General features: G+C 55.5%; 2 protein-coding genes across 3 annotated transcripts in view; both read left to right on the top strand.

The window, feature by feature from the left end:
• Nucleotides 1-4,576: 4,576 nt before the first annotated feature.
• RBM44 (RNA binding motif protein 44) lies at nucleotides 4,577-18,388 on the top strand. The gene is made up of 15 exons (XM_044675681.1): nucleotides 4,577-4,583; nucleotides 4,871-6,498; nucleotides 6,677-6,735; nucleotides 7,841-8,017; nucleotides 8,425-8,611; nucleotides 8,699-8,721; nucleotides 9,103-9,190; nucleotides 9,663-9,780; nucleotides 11,172-11,300; nucleotides 13,015-13,100; nucleotides 13,961-14,031; nucleotides 15,427-15,721; nucleotides 17,386-17,531; nucleotides 17,731-17,875; nucleotides 18,362-18,388. Exons 1-15 carry the CDS (start codon nucleotides 4,577-4,579, stop codon nucleotides 18,386-18,388), a joined length of 3,186 nt encoding a protein of 1,061 aa, XP_044531616.1.
• Nucleotides 18,389-22,191: 3,803 nt separating this feature from the next.
• The window catches only part of RAMP1 (receptor activity modifying protein 1), a 105,741-nt gene continuing 104,548 nt past the window's right edge, over nucleotides 22,192-23,384 (top strand). For both annotated transcript variants that reach the window (XM_044673329.1, XM_044673332.1), the window contains exon 1: nucleotides 22,192-22,263. In XM_044673329.1, coding sequence (XP_044529264.1) covers nucleotides 22,203-22,263 — 61 coding nt within the window. In that variant the 5' untranslated portion in view covers nucleotides 22,192-22,202. The remainder of the gene's footprint in view (nucleotides 22,264-23,384) is intronic.

Raw genomic sequence — 23,384 nt, 5'->3', positions numbered from 1 at the left:
GTCATTTTCTTTAATGAAATTATGGATTGTTTCTGTGATTTGTTCTTTGGACCACTCATTCTTTAGCATTAGATTGGTTTCCAATTAATTTTTAATCTATTTTTCCACTGCCCTTTATTGAATGTAATTTTTATTGTGTGCATTTGGTGGTAAGGTGTCATGCCCTATTACATGATCTATTTTTGTGTAGGTGTCATGTACTGCTGCGAAAAAAGGTATATCCCTTTCTGTTCCTGTTCTATCTCCAGAAGTCTATCCTATCTAACAGATCTAAAAATCTATTTACCTTCTTCGATGCTTTCTTATTTATTTTTTGGTTAGATTTATCTAGTTCTTAGGAAAAATGTGGTCCCCTCCTGGTATTGCTTTCCTGCTTATTTCCTCATGCAACTTCTCCTTTAGGAATTGGAATGCTGTGCCATTCATGCCCGTGTGGTTAGTAGTGATTACCAATTTCATGTTTAATTGGGGATTTTCAATTTGTTCTTCTAGTTTTATGTCTAATTCATTGATCTATTTTTTTCTCTCTATTTTAATGAAATAAGATTTAGAGAGAGAAATTTTTCTCAAGAACTGCTTTGGCTGCATCTGATAAACTCTAGTATGTTGTCTCCTCGTCATTTTCTTTAATGAAATTATGGATTGTTTCTGTGATTTGTTCTTTGGACCACTCATTCTTTAGCATTAGATTGGTTTCCAATTAATTTTTAATCTATTTTTCCACTGCCCTTTATTGAATGTAATTTTTATTGTGTGCATTTGGTGGTAAGGTGTCATGCCCTATTACATGATCTATTTTTGTGTAGGTGTCATGTACTGCTGCGAAAAAAGGTATATCCCTTTCTGTTCCTGTTCTATCTCCAGAAGTCTATCCTATCTAACAGATCTAAAAATCTATTTACCTTCTTCGATGCTTTCTTATTTATTTTTTGGTTAGATTTATCTAGTTCTTAGGGAAAATGTGGTCCCCTCCTGGTATCGCTTTCCTGCTTATTTCCTCATGCAACTTCTCCTTTAGGAATTGGAATGCTGTGCCATTCATGCCCGTGTGGTTAGTAGTGATGTGGTTCCACTTTAGCAGGACATTATTTCCTTCCTTATCTCTTTCATTAGATCTGTTTTTGCTTTTGATTTGTGTGTGAAATCATGACTGTTATTGCCTCTGCTTTTTTTTACTTCATCTGAAGCCACTAGCTTCTGCTCCAGTCTCTCATCTTTACTCTGCATCTCTGCTTAAAATGTGTTTCTTGTAAACAATGTAGTAGCCAATGCAGCCAGGATTCAAGGGAAGGTGGAAAGCTGGGGAGATTTTTTTTAGAGCAGTTCTATCTGATAAAGGCCTCATTTCTCAAATATTTAAGTGATGTATGTAGGGTTCCCCTCCCCTCCCCCTCCTCATGAGGGTTTACTTTAGACCCTCTCTCTGTGGTGATGTAGGCTTCTGGGCCTGACTCGACACCTCCTCCAGTTTCCCCTTCACTGCAATAGATCTTTCATGGCCCCTTTTAGGTGAGATAATTTACTTTGTTTTGCCCTGCTCCCTTCCTTTCTCCCGCAAAGCATCCCCCTTTCTCACTCCTTCATTAATATTTGGATTTCATCCCATCACAGTCAGCTCATAGCACACCCCCTGCCTCATAAGACTTCTAACTGCCCAAATGATGATAAAGGAAAGTTTTCCAAGTGATCATCTTTCCATGTAGGAATGGAAACAGTTTAACCTCATCAAATCCCTTAAGATTTCTCCATGCTACTTCTCTTGAGTCTTGTATTTGAAAATCAGATTTTCTGTTCTGTTTTGTTTTTACATCAAGAATTCTTGAAAGTCTTCTGTTTCATTAAATATCCATTCCCCCCCCCCCCCGAAGAATTTACTCAATTTTGCTGGGTTACAAATTTTTGGTTAGAATCCTAGCTCCTTTCCCTTCCACAATATCATCTTTTGAGTCCTCTGCTCCTTTGACACAGAAGCTGCTACATCCTGTGTACTCCTAAATGACACCAGGAGTTTTGAAATGTTTCTTCCTGGCTGTTTGCAGTATTTTCTTCTTGACCTGGGAGTTCTGGAATTTGAATATAATATAAATAATAATATTTAAGAAGTGATCCATGGATTCTTTCCATTTCTGTTTTACCCTCTGGTTCTAGATTCTCAGGGAAATTTTCCTTGATAATATCTTAAAAGATGATGTCTAGGCGCTTTTTTTTTAATTGTGGTTTTTAGGTAGTCCAATACTTATTAAATTATCTCTCCCCTGTTTTCTAGGTGAGTTGTTTTTCTGGTGAGATATTTCACATTTTCTTCTATTTCATTCTTTTGATTTGATTTTATTGTTTCTTCATGTTACACGGAGTCACTAACTTCCACTTGCCCAATTCTAATTTTTAAGGAATTACTTTCTTCAATGAATTTTTGTACCTCCTTTTCTATTTAGCCAATTCTAACTTTTAAAGAGTTTTTTATGGTGAATTTTTATGCATCTTTTCCCATTTTTTTATGATTCTTTTAACAAGCTATTGATTTTTTTCATGATTCTCTTGCTTCACTCTCATTTCTTTTCCCAATGTTTTTTCTTTTATCTAATTTTTTAAAATCTTTTTTGAGCCCTCTCAAAAGGTTCTTTTTGGGCCTGAGACCAATTCATATTTTACTTTGGTAGCTTCCAAAAGAGTTGTTTTGACATTGCTGTCTTTATCTGGGTGTGCAGTTTGAGCTTTCGTGTTACCACAGTAACTTTCTATGATCAGGTTCTCTTTTTGTTGTTCATTTCTCCCAGCTATTTCTTTTTTTCTTTTTTTTTATTGATTAATTATGAAAATTTTTTCCATGGTTACATGATTCATATTCTTTCCCTTCCCTTCTCCCACCACCCTCCTATAGCCAACACGCAATTCCACTGGGTTTTAATTGTGTCACTGATCAAGACCTATTTCCATATTATTGATAATTATACTAGTGTGATCGTTTAGAGTCTACATTCCCAGTCATATCCCCATTGACCCATTGTGGTCAAGCAGTTGTTTTTCTTCTGTGTTTCTGCTTCCACAGTTCTTTCTCTGGATGTGGATAGTATCTTTCCCATAAGTCCCTCAGAATTGTCCTGGATCATTGCATTGCTTCTAGTACAGAAGTGCATTACATTCAATTGTGCCACAGTGTATCCATCTCTGTACAATGTTCTCTTGGTTCTGCTCCTTTCACTCTGCATTACTTCCTGGAGGTCTTTCCAGTTCACATGGAATCCCTCCAGTTCATTATTATTCCTTTGAGCACAATAGGATTCCATCACCAACAGATACCACAGTTTGTTCAGCCATTCCCCAGTTGAAGGGCATCCCCTCATTTTCCAATTTTTTGCCACCACAAAGAGTGCACCAATAAATATGTTTGTACAAGTCTTGGGGCATAAACCCAGCAGTGGTATAGCTGGATCAAAGGGTAGGCAGTCTTTTAAAGCCCTTTGGTCATAGTCCCAACTATTTATTGACTTGTATGAAAGCCATCCTTTGCTCCTGAGGTGGAGGGGCACTGTCCTAGCTCCGGGTTTTTGTGCTCCTGTATTCAGAGCTAGTTCTGAGGGTCTGTACATTTTTGGATCTGCCAGGGAGGTGCAATCTGAATGAGAGATGTGTTGACCACTCTCCTGGCTGTGCTTGGGTCAGCGAGTGACCACACACAGTCTCTTCCACCCTGGACCTGTGGCCGAGGCCGCCTCTGCCTACAGCTGGATGCTCTTTTGGCTGGTGCCTCCTCACCCGAGATCCCTGTTAGGTCATACACAAAGTGACCAGCTGTTCCTGCTATTGTCTGTGGCTGCTGGGCCTGCTTCCGGCTAGCCCCGCTGACCTGCCCTGGGTAGACCTTTCAGGTTGGGTTGGAAAGTGGTTTTAAAGCCTGTCGTTTTGTGGGTTCTGCTGCTCCAGAGTTTGTCTTGAAGCATAATTTTAATATTGTTTGGAGGGGACCTTCTAGGGGATGACTCAGGTGAAGTCCTGCTTCACTTCACCATCTTGGCTTTGTCCTCACTGTGTAGCTGCCAGGTGGGAAAGGCAGCTTTTGTCTCCCTAAAATAAAATAAAGTTACTGCTTATTCTACTTGATGGCCCCTGTGGCCTGCCCCACAAGAAGCCGCTCTGCCCTCGGTTCTGCCCAGGAGAGGGGGCCTTTGGAGAGTCATTAGATTCCTAGTCTTGGTTCTCTAGGCCTCTGGGAAGTAGCGCAGCTCTAGGCCAAGCCCCGCGTTGTCAGTGCCCGTCAGCAGCGCATTCTGTGTGGGGCAGCACCACGTGCCCATATGGCAAGCTGGGGCCAAATCCATGCGTCAGGAGGGAGGGTGAAGGGAGAGCCAGCCCACAGGCCCAACGCAGATTTTGAATCGAGGGGAATTGGAGATTTTCAGAGTGGGGGGAGGAAGTAGGAGATGTCTCTGTGGCCCGGGCAGTGCCTGTGCGAAGGCTGAGCCCTGGAGAGTCCCACGTGTGCAACAGCAGAGGGGCTGCAGGGAAGGATGCTCGGGACGGCGAAGCCCAGAGAGTGGTTCCGAGGCTGTTGAGAAGCACTTTGGGCCCATCTGCCATGCTGGGTGGGGTTTCCCGGGCCCAGGCATCTATCTGCAGAATTGGTGCTGGGGTCTGAGGCCTGCCCATGCTGGCTTTCGTTCAACCCTCAGTGTCCATTGTTTGAGTTGGAGATGAGGTCCGAGGATGCAGGGGCCCCGAGGAGAAGAAGGATGGGCCTTGTGCTGTGTGTTAGGAGCGACGGATTGAGGCCGAGGCGGGCCGGCCGTCACCCACGAGGGCAGGGGCGGTTCTGCGGGCCCCCAGGCACCCCACAGCCACTTTGACCAACTGTTGCTGCTTTTGCTTTCAGATGAACCATCAAGTCCTAAAAGAAAGCACTTCTTCCTGGCTTCGCATTACTATGACGAGAGCGGCAGTGGCGAGAGTCTGTTGACTATTTCTCACGATCGCTGCAATTTCTTGGTATTGAAGCCAATGGAGCAGGACGACGTGAGCTTCCTGGACAAGAGCGAGAGCTCCGACTCGTCGTCCCTGGGCAGCCAGCCGACGGCTACGGACAGGGCTCCCCGGCCGCCCAGCGAGCTCTCGGACATCGTGGACTACGCGCTCCTCAACGACACCTACTCCATCCACGTGGCGGACGCCGACGCGAAGCTGAAGGACCACTTCACGTACCTGAGTTCGGAGGCGGATCTCGAGCTGCAGGAGGGGGGGCCCTTCTTCGAGATCTTGAAAACCTCGAGCGAAGATTCTCTCGGTTTGGAAGAGATCTGCAAAAACCTCGATGGCGACTACGAGGAGATGCTCGGTGGGGAGATGGCCCCGCACGCGCTCGACGAGGACTCCCAGCAGGAGTACCACAGCGCCGAGGAGCACGACTACCCTGGCTTCCATTTGGATTTCGACCCCATAAAGACCCTGTGTGACCCGAATTCAGAAGTCATCGAGCTGGGAAATTCGGATTTTGAAATTAAGTGCGTCAGCGGTTTGGGGGAGAACCACGTGAAGAAACTGGAAGGTGGCCCGTTCTTCTGCGAGCCTGGCCACCTTCGGACCCAAGGCCGGCTGCCCGAAGTCTCCAAGTTTCACGATTACCTGTCTCTGCCGGAGAGTCACGGGCAGAAGCCCCGCCGGGGCCACGAGCCCGAGGCCGGCTTCAGGAACCCCTGTTTGTTCGACGGCCTCTCGCAGACGGGCAGCTCGGCCGAGGACGAGGACGTCACGCGCGGCCAGCCTGCCCTGCCGGGCAGTGGCTCTGAGAAGGCCATTTGTCCCGACCCGAGGAAGTGCCAGACGACTGAAAATGAAGATATCTGTGAGGAAGAGGAGGGCGGCAGCGTGCTGAAGAGCGGCGAAAAGCCTTTCCTAGAGAGAATCTCGGCCGCGTCCCGGCAGCCCAGCGCATGTCTTCAGAACTCCACCACGTGTATCTTTGACGAGTCCAGCGTTTCTGCCTACGACCGATCGTGTTATAAATTCATCCACAGCACTGCCGAGCCCGCCTTGGACTTCCTCAGGACCATACCCAAGGCTCTGGCCAAAGACAGCCACTCGGGGGAAGAGGACGGCCCCGCCAAGGCGGCCGGCGCTGACCTCATGAACAAAACCCACCTGATCAGCGTGGAGTCCAAGTACGCCAAGCGCTCCCTGGACGCGGCCTGCGACTGCCTCGTCACGGTGAACCAGACCATCGACGCCAGCTCAGACTTCAGGGCCTGCTTCACCACGAGCCGGGCCACGAGTGCCAGGTCTCTGGTGGCCTCCAGGTCCAGCAACACCGAGATCACCATGATGAACAAGGCGAGGCCCCACGAGTGGCTGAACGAGAAGCAGAGGAGCGTCGCCTGCAACACGGACTGGTCCTGCCTGGCCTCCTGGGCCGAGGAAGACTTCCGCTTACACGGGGCTCTGCCCAAAGGCCTCGAGAAGGCGATGCCCGCTGAGAGCTCGAAGGCCAACGACAGCGTGTCAGCGAAGGTAACGGCGGGTCCTGTGCGCTTACCTCCCACAGCGCGTCCCCGGGTTTCTCCCCTCCTCGTGGTATCCAAATGGGAGACGGTGCAGCCCCCACCCCCAGGGCCTCTCCAAGACCTCTCGCTGTGTGTCATGATTCCCATTTCTGAAAGTTTCTAACTTTTTGCTTAAATGTTTTCAGGATTATCTGGAATTGAAAAATAAATTTGATGTCAAAGACTTGAAGAAAAACCCCGAGAGGTAGGTATGTCAGGATTTATGGACACTTGTGAAAAATCAAACTCGGACCACCTGGCTATCTGACCGCCCACAAGAAGTGCAAGGAATGACCCCCTGCTCTCTAGATGGATGTCTGAGTAATCCGGGCAGAAGCCTGGGCAATTTCTCCAGCAAAGTCAGACTTCATATAGATGAAGCTTCTGTTATTATTATTTTTTTAAACCCTCACCTTCCATCTTGGAGTCAATACTGTGTATTGGTTCCAAGGCAGAAGAGTGGTAAGGGTAGGCCATGGGGGTCAAGTGACTTGTCCAGGGTCACACAGCCAGGAAGTGTCTGAGGCTGGATTTGAACCTAGGACCTCCTGTCTCTAGGCCTGGCTCTCCATCCACTGAGCTACCCAACTGCCCCCGAAGCTTCTATTATGTACAAGGCATTAGACATTTTTGATGGCCCTGGAGACTCTGCCATCTCCCTCAGAAGCCTTCCTTCCATCGTGCAAGTGTGCATGCCTCTTGCTCGCTCTCTCCATCCTCTTCTGGAGAGCTTCCTGCCTCTCTGTCTTCCTTAAAGGCCAGCTTGCTCCCTCCCACCTTCAGGCTAGTTGTTTTTTGTGAGCAAGCAAGACTGAGGGAAGCATTCTAGCCCCCCTCTTTAAAGAGGCGTGAGTGCCTCTGGGAGGCAGAAAGTTGTGGGGCTCCCCATCCCAGCTCTGCTGCTATAGACTTCCATTGAACAGGTGAAGTCAGCACGTTGGTGTTTCAAGGCGGGCACAGTAACAGCCACCAAATGCTTTTATTATTTTGAAAAGATGCTTAGACTCTTCCCTCTCTGATCTACAGACAGGCGCTCCCTCCCTCACTTTCTCCAGTGAGAAACCCTTACGATAAAAAGACCTAACTTGGAAAAGGTTGACGTTAGAGTTAAGGTTGCCTTATTTTTCAAAGCAATACATTTTTTTGAATTCCAAGTTATTTCTAACAGTGTCGTTGGTGTCCTGTTCTCAATCACTTATAGAAATTGACTTAAAAAGCCTAGAAAATCAGGAACTTGCTCTTGATGTTCAATAGGGGCCCACGCACAGAGACATTCTGAGCTTTACGTCTTTCTGCTCTTTGTTTTAAAGTCACTTTCAGCCTTGTAAAGAAGTGGAGAAGAATGTTCTATCCAAATGCTGTCAGAAAACCTTGCAGAGAGCTATAAGAGCAGAATTGCTGCTTTTAAAAGCCCATTATCAGATGTGTCACCAGCATTGTTGGAAACTTTACCGACTTGTCATGGAAGAAAAGGAAAGCTTTACTAGGCACGTATGGATCGATTTCTAAAATATTCTCTCTCTAAATCACATATCGTAAAAAATCAGCTTCTGGGGACTCTTCGTCTGATTCCCAAAAATGTTTTGTTGGCTCGGGGGAAAGGGGACAGGATGGGCTGTTTCTGTTGCCTGCTGCCCATGGGCAGTAGGAATGAAGCAGGCAGTGCCGGGGACGGGCTGCTGGGGGCAGGACCCCGTCAGGCTTCTCTAGCTGACCCAGAGGGAGTTGCTTGCCACCGTTTGCCCCAGGAAAATAATCCTGTTAGTTATTTCTTCTTCGGAAAACTTTTAAAAATCTTGATAGGAATCAGCCTGTCTGTTTTGTACAGAAGTCCTAAGCGTGTGTGTGTCTGAAGGGTTACGTGTTCTCTCTTCTACTTTTTATTGCTTGACAGGAATTTTGCAAGTGACTTTGCTAAAACTGAATTAGGATCTACGTTACTGTCCCTTTTTGGAGATCTTAAGTTTAAGTATCTGAGTATGAGAGAAAAAATAATAAAGGGAGTGCCCCTGGACGAATTGCCTCCCCTGGCCGTGGAGTCCAGATTGTTGTCTTTCTTTTCCACGTTTGTGCCTTCCAAGGTATTGCCTTTGGGGGGATGGAGGTGGTTGGTTTTTTTCCTACAGAAATATTTATCTTTTCACGGACTTCTCTCTCTCTTTCTCTAGCTAATGAAAGAAGACTCTCATATGTAAGTTATGTTTTTTCCTAATTCAGATAAGCATCAGCAAGCTCTGACAATAAACTTTATAATGATTGTGCCCTGTATGTGTTCTACATTTGCTTCTTCTTTTTTTTTTTTTTTTTTTTAAACCCTTCCCTTCCGTCTTAGAATCAATTGTGTGTATTGGTTCCAAGGCAGAAGAGTGGTCTGGGCTAGGCAATGGGAGTGACGTGACTCGCCCAGGGTCACCCAGCTAGGATGTGTCTGAGGCCAAATGGGAACCCAGGACCTCCCGTCTCCAAGCCGAGCCCCCTAGTTGCCCTCTCTACATTTGGTTCTTATACATCTTATCTTTAATTTGAGCATTCCTCTTATAGCCCAGAATCATTTGTGCCACTTTCATTGCAGTTTTTTGGGACCCAGGTCAGACCTCAATGTTTCTGGTGCCCCGAATGCCGACCCCAGTGCTGTGGAGCCACCAAGGGCCCTGTCTCAGGTAAGCCTCGGGGTACACTGGTGCCCGCTCCCCAGAGGGCATCGTCCTTCTTTCCCCAGTGCCTGGCATCTCTCACTCAGCTTTGGGCCCCTCAACCATACAAGAGAGCCGGGATGGCCCTAGAGGTCTCATTTTCTACAGATGTCAAGTAAGAGAAGCGTCCTTGATGTGTTCTGAGCTCGTTCCTGCTCCCCAGCTTGGACCCCCGAGGGGGCCTTCATTCTGGGGGGGGGTCTGGTGTCTAGCCGACCCTTGGTTCCCCCGGGCTTAGAGGAGGGTCTTGTAGAGGCAGACCCCCTGGCGTGTCGAGGGCCCCAGTGGGTCAGGAGGGGCTTTGTGGCAGGGCTGGGGTGAGGGGGCCTTTGGGGCCAGCCTGAGAAGTGGTCTGTCTTATGTCTAAGAGGCCTTGGGGAAGCCAGGAGCTAACGAGTCCCAAGAAGCTCCCACAGACACTTTCCTCATTCCTTCTTAGAATGCTCGTGTGTCAGAACATCGAACCCGTCCCAAGCGAGAAGTTGCCCTTCCTGGGGACAGCAGGAAGACCCGGGACCTGAATGTCGGCATCCGCAACCTGAGACTGGATGACGAAGGTCAGTGTCAGACAGAGCCCGCAGAGCCCGCAGGGGCCTGCCGGACCTCCAGTAGGTGCTGGGACTGGGCGGATGGGCCCAACACACGCTGTTTCTGTAAGAGGGAGAATTTAGGTGTTTTATAGATATGTATTTAAAGTGTGGCCGCCAGGAATCAACAATTCAGGTTGATTCCGTAATTAAATCAGACCCAAGTCAGCATCGGGTTAGGCAGTTTATTTACAATTAGGAGGTAAATGAGGCTGCAAGCCACAAGGCCCAGCAACCAGAGAGGCTAGTTTCTACTTAAGGCAGGGTTTAGAAGCGGCCTGGGTAGGCCCAGGAAGTCAGCCTAACTTACCCACGTGACCACTCAGAGTAGAAGCTGCCTGAGGTCTCAGGAGCACCTTCAGCACCAAGTTCAAGGCGGGAACTGCCTCCACAGGAAGTAACCAACATACTTAAAGAGATGGTGTCTCTCCTCACTTCCCCTGGGCCCACCTCTAATTCAAGCGGACAAATGGCAGCCTCTACACTGATTTTGGACTGCCCAAAGGGCCGTCCCTTGTTCTTGATTTGTTACTTATTGTCACGTGGGGGTAACTCGTCCCCCTCCCCATTAAGGGAGGTGAGGGTGACATGATTTCTATGCCTAGGATGAGTAGGGTTTTGACTATAAATGGGCTAGAGCTAATTCTATTTACACATTTCTGGGACCTGGACAATTGGGCCCAACACTTGCTGGCCCTGGGCCGTACGCAGGTCCCATGGCTTCTTCTGGCCTTCACTTGCTTAGCGGTAACGTGAGGACAGTGAGGGGGAGGGAGGCAGCACTTGTCGAGCCCCTGGCATGCAGTCTGGCCCCTCCTCTGCTCATAGGCTGCCAGGCTGCCAGTCACAGTCCCAGGGCCTCCCTGGACACCCCATGTGGTCATGAAGGCTGCTGCTTTTGCCAAATGGCAGATCCTGGGGCAGCTGGGTAGCTCAGTGGATGGAGAACCAGGCCTAGAGACAGGAGGTCCTGGGTTCAAGTCTGGCCTCAGCCACTTCCCAGCTGTGTGACCCTGGGCAAGTCACTTGACCCCCCATCACCTACCCTTATCACTCTTCTGCCTTGGAACCAATACGCAGTATTGACTCCAAGATGGAAGGTGAGGGTTTGAAAAAAAAAATGGCAGATCCTCCTTGGGGCCATTTTCTAACCGTGACATTCTGTAGCCCAGAAAGGCTTTGTTCAGGAGGTTAGAACCAAGATACACCTCGGGGCACAACAGCTCTCAGAATCTGTTGGAAACTGGCCAGTTCCTGGGGTTTGAGGAGAGCCAGCCTCCCCTGCACTGACCATTTCCAGCAGAGTGGCTGCGCAGCCAAGGGGGCCGGGGGGGAGTGACCAGGGGCTTCTGTTTCTCTAGATTACAGGAAATGCCAGGACCCGAGTGAGGCCTGGTACGATGCTAAAGAAAACCTGACAGGCCCAGAACACCCAGAAATGCCAGGAGATGAAGCAGAGCCCACCAAGAGGAGCTCCAAGCCTTCCTCGGGTGAGTCTGGGCCACAACCTTGAGTGCAGGGTAGCTTTCCTGGGGCATGTTGGATGCTGGTGTGACCGCTTCTCCCCTGGCTCGGGTCCTGCCCAGTTAACACAGGCTTCCCCCAGGATAGGACAGTCTGCCAGGCCACTCAGGCCTATCGTGCTCTGTGACTCCTCACTTGGCAGGCCTCCCCTTCACACGTGACTCTCTGGCTCTGGCTACAGATTTTCACCCTTTGGAGCTGGCAGAGCCCAGGAAATCCTGTGACCACCTCCTCCTCCTCCTCCTCCATCTCCATCTCCATCATTTTCCCCCCATGGTTACGTGATTCTTGTCTCCCTCCTTCTTCCCTCCTCTCCCCCCTCCCGGAGCTGACAAGCAATTCCACTGGGTTATCCACGTATCATTGTTCAAAACCTATTTCCATGTTATTCATATTTGCAGTAGAGCCATCCTTTAACACCAAAACCCCAACCCTATCCCCATCGAACCACATGTTTGGGCCTATGTTTTTCTAATGCATTTCTGTTCCCACCGTTCTTTCTCCCAAGTCCCTCAGGATTGTCCTGGGTCCTTGTCTATTACATCAAAGTCAGTTACATTTGATTGTGCTACAATGTATCTGTCCCTGTGTACAATGTTTCTCCTGATTCTGCTCCTTTCACTCTGCATCGGTTCATGAAGGTTCTTCCAGTTCTCATAGCAATCCGCTGATTCCTCATTCCTCATAGCACAATAGGCCTCCGCTTTCCCTAATAGGGGGACGTCCCCTCAGTTTCCGGTTTTTTTGCCACTTTCTGAAGGTGCTTGTGGATGCGGCTGGCCACCAGGGAGCCCTGGCCCATCATCAGGGCATCCTCTGTGCCCCAGAGCTCGTGGAGCTTTCACTGAGATCTCTTCCAGAGGCGATTGCCGGACTCTTTGTTTCCTCTTTTACCCTCTGGTTCCTCCATCGTTTCGGGAACAATGACATCCAAGCCCTTTTTTTGATCCTGGCTTTCAGGAAGTCCAATAATTCCTAAATGATTCTCTCCTGGACCTATTTTCAGGTCAGTTTTTTTTTAGTGAGACAGTTCACAGTTTCTATTTTTTCATTCTATGTCTCATGGAGTCACTAGCTTCACTTGCCCATCTCTAGTTTTTAAAGAACTTTTTCTTTTTTTAAACTTTTCCCTTCCAGCTGCCTATCAATACTATGTATTTGTTCCAAGGTAGGAGGAGTAAGGGCTAGGCAGTGGGGGTTAAATGACTTGCCCAGGGTCACTCAGTCAGGAAGTGTTTGAGGTCAGAATGGGACCCAGGACCTCTCATCTGTAGACCTGGCTTTCTAATCCTGGAGCCCCCTGGAAACGGGTAGGGAGCTGGGCTGGGAATACCTTCTGAGGTGGCCTGTGCCCAGACGCTGAACCCATCAAAGCCAGGGATGGGGGTATCGGAGCTGAGCAATCGCCTCCAAAGCTCCTAGTGTAGCCAGAACCCGGGGAGAAGTGAGGCCTCACCATTGGTCACTGAGAACAGGCAGTCAGCCTCTGGCCAGCAGGGGCTTCCATGTCTGCCCAATCCAAGGCCTTGGGGTGACCTGGCCGTCTTCTGGCCTAAAACTGTGGCATCCCGTTGTCAACAATGCATCCTGTCTTTCTGGGTAAAACATCAAAATGGCTGTTTCTGTACTTTGTTGGCCTTGGAGAGCTGCTCACTAACATGTCTTGTCTTCCTCGTGCAGAGAAGGTAGCAGCTGAGCCTTCCCGGAAGGAGCAGGACAGAAGCTACCTCATCCATGTGGGCAGCCTGTGCCCGTCGGTGTCGGAGGTACAGAGACCCCAGGCCCCCGGGGAGGCCAGCCCTGTACTGGGGGTCCCCAAGGGCTCCTGAGAGACTTGCTGTATCTCTTTTATTTATTGTGATAATTAGATTGTCTATATTGAACCCATAAAACCCCTTTTCCCTCCTTACATTATTTGTTTTTAAAAATTCTATTTAATTGATTCATTTAGAGAATTTTTCCATGGATACATGATTCATTTTCTTTCCCTCCCCTCCTCCCACCCACCTCCCGTAGCCAACGTGCAATTCCACTGGGTTTTACATGTGTCATTGATCAAGACCTATTTCCATATTATTGATATTTGCATCATTTAGAGTCTACATCCCTAATCATATCCCCATCAACCCATGTGATCCAGCAGTTGTTTTTCTTCTGCATTTCTACTCCCACAGTTCTTTCTTGGGATGTGGAGAATATTCTTTCTCACAAGTCCCTCAGAGTTGTCCTAGTAGACATCCTGCATTGCTGCTAGTATAGAAGTCAGTTACATTTGATCAGGCCACAGTGTATTCGTCTCTGGGTACAATGTTCTGGCTCTGCCCCTTTTACTCTGCATCAATTCCTGGAGGTTGTTCCAGTTCACGTGGAATTCCTCCAGTTCATCATTCCTTTGAGCACAATAGTATTCCATCACCAACATATACAATTTATTCAGCCTTTCCCCAATTAAAGGGCATCCCCTCATTTTCCATTTTTTTGCCACCACAAAGAGCACGGCTATAAATATTTTTGTACAAGTTTTTTTTCCTTATGATTTCTTTGGTGTACAAACTCAGCAGTGGTATGACTGGATCAAAGGGCAGACATTGTTTTATAGCCCTTTGGGCGTGTCTCTTCCTTTTAGACTGACCTCATGTCCCATTTCCAGAAGTACCAGGTGTCTGAAGTGTCCATCTGCACATCCCATAATTACAGGTAATGGCGTGCTTGGTGCCTCTTTTGAATGGGGGATTTCAGTGGAGTTGGGCCGGAACAGACTCTTCTGAGTGGGCAACCCTAGTGGGGAGTGGACAGCCTGTAGGGGTGTTGGTTGGCGTGCCACATGCCCCCTCCTGAGTGTGCCCTGTGCCTCAAATTGGAGGGGGCAGACCTTTAGGAAGAGCCGAGGAAGAGGGCGCTCATTCCCTGGGACCTTCCAGGCCCAGGAGGCCCCTAGCTGATCTGGAAGGCAGGGGGAGTGGGGAGCGCCTCCATGGGGTGGACAGAGGTGACCAAAGTCACCTGGAGGAGTGGCCAGTGGGAGCCTGAGCCAGTTACAGGGCACTTCCCAGGTGGTGGGGGTGTAGGAAATCATCACAAGTTTGCTAGTCTGGGCCCACCTGGCCAGCTGAGTGCTACATGGAGCAGTTGCTAATTCATCCCCAACCTCAGGTGTAGATCTTTGAGATCATTGTGGCGGCTTCATCCTGCTTTCCTGGATGAAGAAGCTGGGCACAAAGGTGTGGGGGCTTCCCCCATTGACCCCTGCAGAGCATTTGTGATTGGCTGGGCTGAAGGTGGACTGTGGTGATGCTGTCACTGGCTCATGGGGCCAGAACTGCCCCTGCCCACCCACAGGGGCTGCCTCCCCAGCCAGTGGTCTGGGCAAGGAGCTTCCCCCCTCAGAACGGGGCTGAATCCATCAGGCTGGGCAATCTGCTTCCCAGCCCCGAGGGGCCTCGTCATGGCCGGTGCCCAGAGGCTCGCTGAACGAGTCCAAACCTTCGTGTTCATAGAGTCCTCATTCAGGCCCAGCCTGGCCTCTTCTGGTCTGGGTCATCTCGGGCCAGTCCCCTTCCCTCGATGGAGGGGGGACGAGGCATCCTCAGTCCAAGGACCAGATGATCCTGCGTTGTGCCAACCCCAGGGTGGCATCTCCAGGTTTCCCCAGATGTGGGCAGGGGAAGAGCTCTGGCCTGAGAATCAAGAAACAGCTGGTGAGCTGGTCAGTGACTCCTTCCCGGTTTCTGGACTCGCCTCTGGTCAGGGCCCTTCATTTTCTTGAGCCTCGATTCCTGCTTCTTACACTTACTGGGGGGCTGTAGGAGCTCCCTCAGCTCCTCCGACTCTGAGGGTCAAACATAGGACGGCCAGGGCAGCGGCCCGAGGACAGAACACATAAGGAAACGCTCTGTCTGGTTCTGAGGCCGCCCGAGCGTTCGGAAATGGTTCGTTTGGAGCTCTGAGCCGCGCCACGGTCAGAACGAAACCCGGCCTTGTTCTGGGTCGCCTTGACCTGCCTGGGAGAGCGGCTGTCTGTGCTGCTCGGGCCCCGGCAGGCTGAGTGCGAGGCAGGATGTTCACCGTCCTCTGGTTCCCGCCCTGCCTTAGGTACGCATCGCTTGTCTTCAAGAAAGCCAACAGAGCCCGGCTGGCCGTGGAGGAGATGAACGGGAAGGAGATCAACGGGAAATCAGTCAACGTCCGGCTGGTCAAGACCCCGGCTGAGAACGTGCCCTCCCTGTCCTGGAGGGGCGAGAGCCGGCCCGCCCTTAGGGGTCCAGAGCAGGCCACGGACAGCAAAGGCTGCGGCTCGACCTCGGTGCCGCCTTCCAAGTTCCCCGCTCACGTGCCGAGGCTGCCCGGGCCTGAGCCAGACAACGTCTACCTCTCGGTGGACCACAGGGTGAGTGTTGGAGGGCCTCTGGGGGGCCTTTCCAGACGGGGAGAGGACGTGAAAGGTGGGGGATGGGAGAAGGGCAGCGTCACCCGCCAGGACCCAGCAGTGACCGCCAACAGGCCCTCCCCGGCAGGGCTTGGCCTCCCTCTGCAGTGCCGAGGTGTGGGTGCTGCCAGGCGCCCGGGTCTCCCGGCCCTGCCCCATCGCACCCAGGTGCCGCCTTGTGTTCTCGGATGGGCACCTCAGTGACTGCTGCCCCCAGCGTGGCCTCTCGCGTGGGGGCCTCCCGGCCCGCCGTGTCTCCTCTGGCGTCCGTCTTTGTCGTCGTCACTAGATCGTCTGCGGCCACTCGTGTTAGTGACCTGGAACGTCGGGCACGTGGCCATGGCCGCCCCTTGTGGCAGACTAGAGGCGGGCGGAGGCTGTTCTTCCCTGGTTTCTGCCAGGCTCCTGTCCTTTGTGCCACTTTGGCCTTTGGGGTTACCCCTGAGGGCTGCTGGGGGGGTCTCCTGGGTCCCCCTCAACGGCTGGCCCCGGCCCTCCACGTGCGCTTCTTGCTGGCCTTGTCTGTACGGTCATCTCCTCGCCTCACTCGGCCCTGACCGCTGTAAGATTAAAAATTACGTCTAAATACTCCCGAGTATTACATTTAACAAACGTATTAATCATAACTTGAAGCAAGAGGAAAGCCAAAAGCCGGAGAGTGAGCCGAGCCAGCCGCGCAGGCGGGAGCAGAGCGAGGCCGAGGCCGAGGCCGCCAGACTGAGACAGATCCGGGGAGACGAGGGCTGCTGGAGGTCTCGGCCTTCCCGCCCCGTGGCCCTTCGTCTCCTCTCCTTCCCCGGGGGGTTTCGGCGGGAGCCCCCCGGACGGCGATGGCCTCTCTCTTCCCAGCTTCTCCCGGGTCTCGTGGGCTGGATCAGAGCGGCCGAGCCTCGTGGGCTCAGGCCTGTCCCGCCGCCCTCCCGGACATCACTGTCAGTTGGGTCCTCTGAGGATGCCATCGCGGCCCCCGGGGGGATGGGCGTCCTGCCCTGCCTCTGTCCGGCCCGTGGCTGCAGCCGGTGCACTGGGGACCGGACAGAATCCCCGCCGTGACCCCGGGCGTCCCCACGACCCTTCCCCCGAGAAGCCTCGGCCTCGTCTTCCCTTCCTGCCGACTCTCGGGGGTCAGTGAGGGGGAAGGGCCGGCCCAGCCCGAGAGAAGGGGGAGCCGGCGTGGGGAAGAAGCTTTTTCTGAGTTCGTGGCATTATGCAGCGTCCGCTCGAGGGCCGGTCAGTGAGGAGTCAGCAAGACCCGGGTTCCAATCCAGCCTTGGGCCCTCGTATGGGAGAACAAACCTCAACATCTGTAACTGTTTTAGAAAGGACCGTCTGGCCGTAGCTCTGCCGGGGAGGCCGAAGGCTATTCGGCCCGTCGGTCAGCCTAGTGGACGATGAGGCTCGGACATCACCGGTGCCCACGCAGGGGTCCTCTGAAATGGCCTTGTCAAAAGCTCTGGCCGTGCCACGCCGACGGGGCCTTTTTTAATTAAAATGGTTTTAATCTAGTTTCAATGTTTTCATACGTTTTCGTTCAGACGATTTTCATTGTTTTAGAATCGGTGCTTTCCTTGCAGCGCGTCACGTTGCTCCCCCACATGGTCACCTTCTTGTTTCCTTGCTTCTAGGCTGGCAGGAAAGGCTTGAAACAGAATAAACCCGTCAAGTGGGTGCCTGAGAACCCCCTTCCGTACGTCCCCCCGAACACCCTGAACTTGGGCAGCTTCACCAAACTGCTGCGGAAGCTCGAGGGGCTGCACCCCAACGTCAGCAGGTGGCCGGAGTGCGCGCTTGTCTGGGCAGAAGTGCAGGGGAGGCTGTGGGTACCGGGGGGTGCCGGATGGGCCTGTGGGTGCTAGGTGGGTGCCAGGTGAGCCTGTGGGTGCCGGACGGGCATGTGGGTGCTGGGCAAGTGCCAGGCGGGCACGTGGGTGCTGGGTGCCGCTCCATTCCGCTCCTCCCATTGTCCCCAGAGACGCCATCATCGACGCCCTCCAGGAGGTGAGGACCAACAACAAAGGCTTTCTGAGCGGCTTGTCGCTGACCGCCATCGTGGACATGACCACGTCCGTCCTGAGGACGGCGGCCTTCCAGAAGGAGGACAGGAAACGGCAGCAGGTGGGTCTGGGCCCCGCGCTGAGGTGCCACCTCCGGGTGGGGGAGGGTGAGGGAGAAATTGGGGCGTCGTGAGCTGGACGATGGCCTGGAACTGGCCACGAGCAGGACCCCAGCTAGGTCTGCAGACCGAGAGGAGACCCCGGGGAAAAGCGTCAGAACGGCCGCTCGGCGCTGGAGCTCTGGGGCTTCGGGAGAGCCTGGAAGACGTCCGTGGGCTGAAGCGAAGGGAAGGGAGCAGAATCGGGGCGGCCCCTGGAGGGGACCCCGCCGGCACCCCGGGGGCCGGTGCCAGAGAGACGTCGGGGCGGGCGGCTGCCACCAGGGCCTCGTGGAACACTCGTGGGGCGTCCAGCCTCGGACAAATGAACATTAATTAAAAGACGGGCCAAAAGGAGGAGGCTGGTCTGGGCCGGGGGGGGGGTCCTGCCAGTCCCCACAGGCTCCGGCTGTGGACAGCTGCCCACTAAATGCTGCTTCTGTCCCCAGGAAGCCCCCCAAGCTGGCATCCATTAGGTGGCGCTGCGTCCCCGGCTGAGGTGAGCTTCCGCAGGATTTCTAGTATTTTTCCAAAGTTCTCGGGACTTCCGGGGGGCGGGGGCGACCCAAAGCAACTGACCACAGCCACCCCCCCACCAAAGCCGCCTGATGCCAGCCCAGGGCAGAGGAAGGGGGAGGGGAGGGCAGAAGGAGGGTCTCTGCCACCCCCACCCACCCCGGTGCTGCCCCTGGGCGGCTGACCTGGGTCCCCTGGTCCGGGCACGGACGATGACCTGCTCTGGCCAGGGCAGTGGGGAGGGCACCAGGCCCATTCTCTGCCCGAGGAGGCCCTCGTGCCCTTCGGGGGCATCCCTTGTCTGCAGCCTCCAGGTCCTGGGGAAGAGTCGGTCAGCCCTCGGGGACCCTCACCAGAGGCCTTCCTCACACCGTCTGCAAGGGCTCCCCCATGGCGGAGGACCTGGGGGTGCTGCGTGCCCCTCGCTGCCCTGGCACCGGGCGCTCTGCAGTGACTTGGAACGCACCCCAAATTGGATGGAGGCCGGACAGCCTCCCCCTGGCACACGGGGGGCCGCCTTCGCTGTGCTGTTGGCTCAGGCAGAGATGCCAGCTTTGGGGCGGAGCGCATCTCGCTGGACATTTCAGTGGTGGCCGGAGAGTCCAGCCACTAAGTGGAGGCCCATCCCCTTCGCCTCGGACCAGTCAGAAGCCGGGGATCATGCCGGGCCCCCCCAGACCCAGGGTCTGGCCGAGGCAGTCCTGTGGCCTTGGGGGGGGCTCCCGGGTCCGGCCCGGCCCTTGGCCTCGGGGAGCCCCTTCTCCTAACGCCCCTTTCTCACCCCCAGACCCCTGTCGCCTCGTCGGAGCCGCGAGAGACCCTCCTGCGGGCTGAGAAGACCCCGGCAGGGGGAGGGGAGGGAAGGGGGTTCTTTTGTGCAGTTGCTCTTGGGGCGTGTTTGCAGAGAAGCCGGTCATGGACCCTCCAGGCTGCTCCCCATCTTGGACGGAAAAGCCGAGGCTCGATCCCTCGACCAGCGCGCCAGGGGTTGGACAGTGTAGACACTCCTGATGCCCGCATGCTGGCACCTCTCACCCCGTCCTAAATCTTGGGGCCCCGTCCTTACGGGAGTCGTCCCGGCCAGACTCGGGGGAAGGGGTTGGGGGGGCCTGGAGGGTCACTTGAAGGGGTTCTGTTTGGTTTTCAGGGGTGCGGGCTGCATTAAAATTAGTCTTGGTCATCTGCACTTGGGGTGTCGTGGAGTCTCTGTAGGGGAGGCTCCGGCCGGCCTCACCGCCATGTTGGAGCTCTGCCCCGGCTCTGCTCCTTTGGGGTCCCACCAGGAGCCACGATGGGGGCACAAGGGGCCCCCCCGCCCATCTGCGGGGGTGGGAGAGCCGCGGCCTGCCCGCTCGGCCCTCTACGGGCCCGTCTTCGTGCCCAGAACAAATTCTCTTTGGCCGTCGCTTCACTTCCCGGCCCGGAGCAGCTTCAGATGTTCAGAGCAAAAAGGGAAGAAATTTTTGTCGGGGAAAAGGATGGTTCGGGAGAGGCTCCGCCGGCCCGGCTTGGAGGTGGTAGTTGGGCCGGGGGTCCGGCGCCATCCCCGGAGTGTCTGCTGAGCCGGACCCTCCGCTGTGATCCCCGTGGCTGGAGCGGCCTCGGCTGAGAGCTCGGGCCAAGCCCAGGGCGCTCCCTGCCCGGTGCCAGCCCACCCGGAGGCCGGGCCGGATTCTGGCCTCCCGCCCAGGCTGGGCTCTCGGGCGACTCGGCCTGTGTGTTATTAAAGGACCAAAAAAAGGGACTGTTGGCTGGCCGGTCAGCGGCCGTGTACAAAGAACCCACCGTGCCGGGCACCGGCTGCCGGCCCAGCAGGACTTCAGCTCGGCAGGGGGCGCACCAGGCCTGGAGAAGGGCTCCTGGGGTGAAGCGCGGCCTCGGGGGCTCCCCGATTCTAAGGGAAGGGCTCTGGGGTGGTTCTGAGGAAGAAGAGAGGGCCAGGCGTGGGGGGGGGGTTCAGTCACTTGCCGGGGAGTGTCGGGGCAGACTTGAACCCAGGACCCCCATCTCTAGGCCCAGCTGCCCCTCTTGGTACTGGTTCTGTCAGGAGGGAAGGCTTGTTTCTTATGAGAAGGTCTTTTGGGTCAGGCCAGAGTTCTTGGGTCGCCTGCTTGGGATCTGGATCCCAGTCTGGCCTCACTGAGTGCCCTTGGCCCAGTCACTTGTCCTCCAGGCCTCGGTTTCCCTTTGAGTGTCAGGCAGCTCCACAGCCGGTCGGAGAGCCTGTTTGAGCATGTCCTCAAGGCCAGCCGGGCCTGAGCAGGGTCTTCCGGGCTGCCCCCTCGGCCTCTGCCCAGCTTCAGAGCTTGCTGCTGTTCAGCCCGGCAGGAGCCCATCTGGAGAGTTCCCCGAGCTGACAACAGAGGGCAGCAGGCCCGTTCTGGCCGCCTCTGCGGGGCCTGGAGGAGGCAGCCCTGGACACGGGGGCGCCGGGGCCCCCCTCCCCCCAGGTCCTGGCCAGGCAGACGGGGCTCCCAGCCGGGAGGCGAGGCGATGCCGGGCACCTCCTTTGGCCAGAAGCCAGGGTGGGGGAGGGCCGGGCTGGGGAAGGCCATAGGAGGTAGGGAGAGGTAGTGAGAGGCACGTCTGCGGTTTGATCCCAGCCTTCCTCCCTCATGAAGCACCAGCTGGGTACAGACTCAGCCGGCCGGAGCCCCCAGGGCGGATGGGCACGAGCACCTGCCGGAGGGAGAGAGCAGCCTCAGACATCAACCTCTCTGCCTCAGTTTCCCCATCTGTCAAACGAGCTGGAGAAGAAAGGCAGCCAGCCTGGCCTCTGCCCAGAAAACCCCCAAAGGGGTCGGGCAGAGGAGGGGCGGCATTCCCAGCCCCCCTTCCCCAGCTGATGGGGGAGGCGCTCGAGGTCTCCCCCCACTATGGCAGTAGCCTGCCCGGGGCTGCCGCAGGCTCTCCCTCCTCTCCCGCCACCGAGAGTGGCTGTTGTAAAAGGGGGTGCCTTGGGGCTCCCAGGATTGCTGCTGAGCCGGCAGGCGGGCTGACCAGGAAAGCCCCTCCATGGCCTTCAGGGTGAAGGGAGGCTGTGCCGGCATTCAGTGCCTTCCTCGCCGCCCGGCCCCACCCTCCGCCCCAGGGACCCTCCAGCTCTCCCCCAGCCTTCTCGGAGCCCTGGCACAGCCCGGCGGCCCCGAAGCAGTGCCCTGGGCCAGCTGGGAAGGGCTTGAGGAGGCGGAGGGAGCCTCGGCCCCTCCGAACCCTGGAGGGGGATCCCCTGACTGCCGGCAGCTCTGGAGGGCTTCCTGTACTCGGTGGCACCTGAGGCTCAAGCAGGGGAAGGCAAGAGGAAGAAGGCGGGCAGAGCCGGCCCGCTCCTCTCCCCTCGCCCCCCACGCCCACCTGCCCTGCCAGCCGCGTGCCAGAGTTCTTTTGGGGACTCGGACACGCCCCTGGGAACTAGGGGAGGGGAGTGTCCCCACCCCGGGGGTCCTGCAGCGGCGGGGGCAGCCGGGTCCTCCCTCCCAGCTCCTACCCCGCCCGGGCCCCCGCCAGGCCTGCCGAGGGGGGGAGGGGGGCCGCTCCCGGCTGAGCTCCGGCCCCTCTGGGGCTGCCTCCAGAGCTTCCCCTCCCCGTGCCCCGCCCCCTCTCCTCCCTCCTCCCCTGCCTCCTCCCTCCTGCGGACTGACGGACGGCCTGGCTGGCGGGCGGCTGCTGCTGCTTGCTGCTGCTGCCGCCGCTGCCGCTGCGGAGGGAGGCTGCCCGAGGTTGGGGGGAGCCCAGAGGAGCTCCGAGCGTCTGGCCAGAGGGGCTCCGCCAGCCATGGCTCGGCCACAGGCGCCCCTGGTGCGACCTCTGGTCGGCTTCTGCTGCTTGCTCCTGGGTAAGTGTGAGCCACAGTCACTGCTGCCCCAGCCGCCCGCGCCGCTGCTGCAGGGGTCCCAGGGCCCGACGAGGGGCTGGGGGCGGGCAGAGAGCGCGGGGCACTGAGTCTGGAACCCGAGGTTCGAGTTCTGCTTTCTCACCGCCTAGCTGTGTGACCCTGGCCAAGTCACTGCCCCTTCAGAGCCACAGTTTTCTAGGGTCTGCGAAGGGGAGCTGAAAAGTCCAGAGATCTTGGGGGTGGGGTGGGGGCGGGGAGAGGTTAAAGCACCCCGGAAACCAGAAGGGAGCCCCATTCCAAAGGGGGCTTTGCCTTTCCTCCGCCCCCCCTTCCCTGGCCGACTCTGCCTCGAGCTGAGGAGCGGGCAAATGTGGGCCCCCCCCTTCCCTCCCTCTGGTGTTTGCACCTGAGTGGAATTCTGCAGCCGGGCCGGGCCGGGCCGGGCCGGGCAGGGGCCGGGGCAGGGCTCGGCTCCCTCGGGCTCCTTCCCCCTCCCTCCCAGCACCCAGGCTCTGGCCAGCCGTTCCCAGCTCCAGTTCAGCTTCTGGAAGGGCCCCCCCAAACTCCCCTCCTAGAAGCAGCTGCGGCCAGATGTGCCGTCCGGGCCCTTCTTCCAGGTGGCCTCCCGCCGCCCCCTTCGGCCCTCTCCACGGGGGCCCCGCCCCCCCCAGGCCTCGATCTTTGATTTCTCCATTTCCATTCAGGGAAACTCGCCCCGAGGGGGCTGGCTAGGCGGCCCCCAGGAGGTCTAGAGCAGCCCCGCAGAGGGGGTGGTGACGGGAGGGAAGGGCCACCTCTGGCTCAGGAAAAAAGAATTCGTGGAAAGGGAAAAACCCGAGGGGCCGGCCACGCGCGCAGGCGGGCACCCGCACGGGCACACACGCGGCGCGGGCACACGCCGGCGCGCACACGCCCTGACTGACTGACTGACTGACTGATGGACGGGCGGCCGTGGGGCACGGTGTCCCCCCCAGGCCCCCCAGCAGGCTCCCTGAGGGCGCCCCCCCCCCCGCCTCTTGGGGGAGCCCCCCCCGCACGGCCCTGGGGGGCCCCACCCCCACCCCTGCAGCCCGTCTGGGGGCGGGGAGGCTGCCTGGGCAGGGCAGGGCAGGGCAGGGCAG

The sequence above is a fragment of the Gracilinanus agilis genome, chromosome 4 (genome assembly GCF_016433145.1).
Source record: "Gracilinanus agilis isolate LMUSP501 chromosome 4, AgileGrace, whole genome shotgun sequence".
NCBI classification, from domain to species: Eukaryota; Metazoa; Chordata; class Mammalia; order Didelphimorphia; family Didelphidae; genus Gracilinanus; species Gracilinanus agilis.
The sequence above is the reverse complement of the archived record's forward strand: the minus strand, read 5'-3'. Positions and strand labels throughout refer to the sequence as shown.

What these genes read in the sequence shown, in the direction of transcription:
- RBM44 (XM_044675681.1), top strand. An exon ending in TGCACATCCCATAATTACAG is followed by an intron (nt 14,032 to 15,426) that starts GTAATGGCGTGC and finishes GCCCTGCCTTAG; the next exon opens with GTACGCATCGCTTGTCTTCA. An exon ending in CTGCACCCCAACGTCAGCAG is followed by an intron (nt 17,532 to 17,730) that starts GTGGCCGGAGTG and finishes CATTGTCCCCAG; the next exon opens with AGACGCCATCATCGACGCCC.